General features: G+C 44.7%; 1 protein-coding gene across 1 annotated transcript; it reads right to left on the reverse strand.

The window, feature by feature from the left end:
• Positions 1 to 509: 509 nt before the first annotated feature.
• Positions 510 to 3,251, reverse strand: LOC141086165 (uncharacterized). The gene is made up of 3 exons (XM_073571974.1): positions 2,330 to 3,251; positions 2,003 to 2,162; positions 510 to 1,897 (listed from the first exon to the last, which is right to left on the reverse strand). Exons 1-3 carry the CDS (start codon positions 2,373 to 2,375, stop codon positions 1,111 to 1,113), a joined length of 993 nt encoding a protein of 330 aa, XP_073428075.1. The 5' UTR covers positions 2,376 to 3,251; the 3' UTR covers positions 510 to 1,110.
• Positions 3,252 to 3,621: the final 370 nt, after the last annotated feature.

The raw sequence follows: 3,621 nt of genomic DNA on the forward strand, positions 1-3,621 counted from the left end.
AGTTTTGTTGTTTGTTAAAAATAAAATACATGGTTTTTTCTACCTGTACCCAGTGTACTGTGTCTTAATAAACTCCACTACTCATCTGCCCAGGTTAAATTGAAGAACGGGAAACCACCATAAAAAAAATAAATATATATATATATATATATAAATATATATATATATATATATATATATATATATATATATATATATAAATATATATATATATATATATAAATATATATATAAATATATATATATATAAATATATATATTTATATAAATATATATTTATATATATATATATATATATATATATATATATATTTATATATATATATTTATATATATATATAAATAAATATATATATATATATATATATATATATTTATTTATATATATATATATATTTATATATATAATTTTTTTTTTTTTTTTGGTGGTTTCCCTTTCTTTACTTTATACCGGATGGTCAGCCATCCAACTCTGAAAGGGATACTATCCGGTATAAAGTAAAGAAAAACAAACCATAGTGTAGGGCGCAGTGTGTGCAGGCGGCGAAAGACACAATAACAAAACATTATTTTGGAAAAAAAATATAACATTTATTTAACTTATTTTTTAGTTGCTGGAAACTGGGGGGTGTGGAGGGATGAGGAACGGCTTTGGGTGGAGTAAGGGGTTCTAGGGGAAGGAGGAACCAAAGAAGTGGGGGAAGGGAGCCGAGGCAAGGAAAGTTGTGAAGTGGGAGGTGAGGGAGGAGGGAGGGTAAGAGTCCTCCTCTTTGTTTTTTTAGGACGGTGGCCCGTCGTCTTCCTGCTGTCCTCGCTTGAGCCTGAGGACTGGCTAGACCCCGGGGACCGACTTGAGCCTCTGGACCGCCTTGAGCCTCTGGACCGCCTTGAGCCTCTGGAACGCCTGGAGGCTGTGGACTGGCTGGAGCTGGGGGACCGCCTGGCGCTTGTGGACCGCCTGCCAGGATCTTGTTCCAGCTGTGGCATGCTGGTGGTGGTGGATGTCCTGGCAGGGGCCGTAAATATTGAATGCGGGTCCCCCAGCTGATGCTGCTCCAAGGTGGTGGTGGTGGTGGTGGCGGGCCATGCAGGCGTGGTGGCTGTGGCGGTCTATACCGGGGTGGTCCTCCTGCTGGTGGTGGTGGCGCTACAGGCAGGGGTGGTGACGACGGGCCATCCAGTGGTGGTGGCGGCAGCAGTGGTGGGCCAGGCAGGAGCAGCGCTTGGCATGGTGTTGGCGGGTAAGTGTCCAGCTGCACTCGGACTTGTGGCGGTATATTGGTGTCCGGCGAGGCTTGGAAGTGTGGTGGCTGTGCAGTGATATGCAGCAGAAGTAGGTAATGCTGTAAAACGAGTCAGTGGTGGCACCGGTGGAAATGCCACCACTGACTGCTGCATAATCCTACTCTGCTGCATAGCCTGCATAAAAGCATTGTTGCAGGCCTGCATGACAGTCAACTGGAGGTCAGGGGTAAGGTGTTCCGCCGTGTCCCGAGCTATTTGGGTATAAAAATGATGCGCTGGTCTGGCGAGGTCGACTTCCAGGCGCTCAAGGCGACCCTCGATAGACTTGTAGCGTTGGTCCAAAAGGAGGAAACCACTCTCAAGTCTATCGGAGAGTGCCTTGAGGCTACTCTGAAAGACCGAGCTCAATTCAACGAACTCGGGCATGAGAGGCCTGTCCAAGGTCCTCTGCCGCTGCTGGCGGGAAGTGCCCGCAAAACCAGTGGCAGAGACCTGGGACAGGGGAACACCTGAGCGACCAGCTTCCTGGTCTCCAGATGACTGTGGTGCAGACCTGCAAGGTGCTTCCTCGCTGATGGATGGCTGGGAGGGGTCCGGGGCAGCTTGATGAAGGACCGCTTCGGGACCAGGTTGCAGGGTGCTGCTCCAGGTGCTGTGAAAAGAAAAGAAAGAAATTACTACCATAAATTAACAATCGCCAACTCCTGTGGAATAGAAAAGCACAGAATAAAACACAATACAACTAGAAAATACTTACGTTCGGGAGGCAAGGACCGGTCTTAAAAATGCCAAGGCACGATGGTATCGGTACTTCGTGCCGGTCCTTGCCGCAGCACCACTGCGAACCTTATTCTCCTGACGGATATCCCTGTTGAAGCGGTCCTTCATCGAGCGCCAACGGGTTCTGACTTTGTTCACTGTGATGGAAAAAAAAAAAAAAGAAAAAAAGTAAGACTATGCACTGGAGGCTGTGATCATCCAACTGTGTGTGATGATAGAAACTCCATGGAGTTAATAGCATCACACACAGTTGGGTGATCCCGGCCAAGATCACTGCTGCATCACACTGCATTTAAATACTTACGAAAATCCTTGCGGACCCGGGGAGAGGCGTTGTCCCAGCCATCCATCAGCGATGCGGCCACCTCGTTCCAGAGCCGCCGGATCACCACGTTGTCCGAGTGCAGTTGGTGACGGGTGTCCCACAACGGGACTCGCTCCTGGACTAGACGGATGAGCTCGTCGTTGTCCAGGGCGAGGTCCTCCTCCCGCTGTGGAGCCTAGAAAAGAAAGACAAACATTAATCTTTGAAAGATTTTAAAATAAAAAATATCGAAAACTAGCTGAAGAGCCCGGCGCTGCCCGGGCATAGTAACTACTGTGGTTAGTTATAGAAATTTAAAATTATCCTCCATCCCATAGTCCCGTGCCCATATTCCATCATACATATCCTCCATCCCATAGTCCTGTGCCCATATACCCATCATACATATTCGCCATCCCATATGCCTGTGCCCATATACCCATCATACATATTCACCATCCCATAGTCCCGTGCCCATATACCATCATACATATCCTCCATCCCATGCCCATATACCCATCATATATATCCTCCATCCCATAGTCCCGTGCCCATATTCCATCATACATATCCTCCATCCCATAGTCCTGTGCCCATATACCCATCATACATATTCGCCATCTCATATGCCTGTGCCCATATACACATCATACATATTCGCCATCCCATAGTCCCGTGCCCATATACCATCATACATATCCTCTATCCCATGCCCATATACCCATCATATATATCCTCCATCCCATAGTCCCGTGCCCATATACCCAAACAAACAAACATACACACACACACACACACAAACACACACACACACATACACACTTTGAGCTTTAGATATTGATAAACAAGCCATGAAAAAATTATTTGTTTTAAATGAAAATAAATGCAAAAAAAGCAACAAACATCGAAAAAAACAACCATGAAAATTAAAAAAAAAAAAAAAAAAAATACCAAAAAAAAAAAAAATAAATAAACCAGACTAGAAAATAAGTAAAAAAAAAACAAAAAACAGTCCGTCTGTACTTACATCACGTCTACCCGCCCGCACTTGGCCTTGCTGCTCCTGCCGTTCCTCCGGTGGTGGTGGCGTGATGGAGGATGAGGTCTGAAAATTAAACAGAAAAAATTAATCACATGTGTTTATTTTTTCAAATCCATACGGAAGCATAGTACTCACTTCTTCTGCCTCTTGCCCTGTCCCGGGGACATATTCTTCACCAGATGAAGACATGCTGCAATAAAAAAAAAAAGAGACATAAGTACATAGAAATGTATTGAAATTTCAGCCAGAC

This window comes from Dendrobates tinctorius, unplaced genomic scaffold (assembly GCF_039654945.1).
Source record: "Dendrobates tinctorius isolate UK_male_01 unplaced genomic scaffold, ASM3965494v1 ptg000030l, whole genome shotgun sequence".
NCBI classification, from domain to species: domain Eukaryota; kingdom Metazoa; phylum Chordata; class Amphibia; order Anura; family Dendrobatidae; genus Dendrobates; species Dendrobates tinctorius.

What these genes read in the sequence shown, in the direction of transcription:
- LOC141086165 (XM_073571974.1), bottom strand. Translation starts at nt 2,375, where the DNA reads ATGGATGGCTGGGACAACGCCTCTCCCCGGGTCCGCAAGGATTTTC. An exon ending in CCGGGTCCGCAAGGATTTTC is followed by an intron (nt 2,163 to 2,329) that starts GTAAGTATTTAA and finishes TTTCCATCACAG; the next exon opens with TGAACAAAGTCAGAACCCGT. An exon ending in CCGGTCCTTGCCTCCCGAAC is followed by an intron (nt 1,898 to 2,002) that starts GTAAGTATTTTC and finishes TTCTTTTCACAG; the next exon opens with CACCTGGAGCAGCACCCTGC.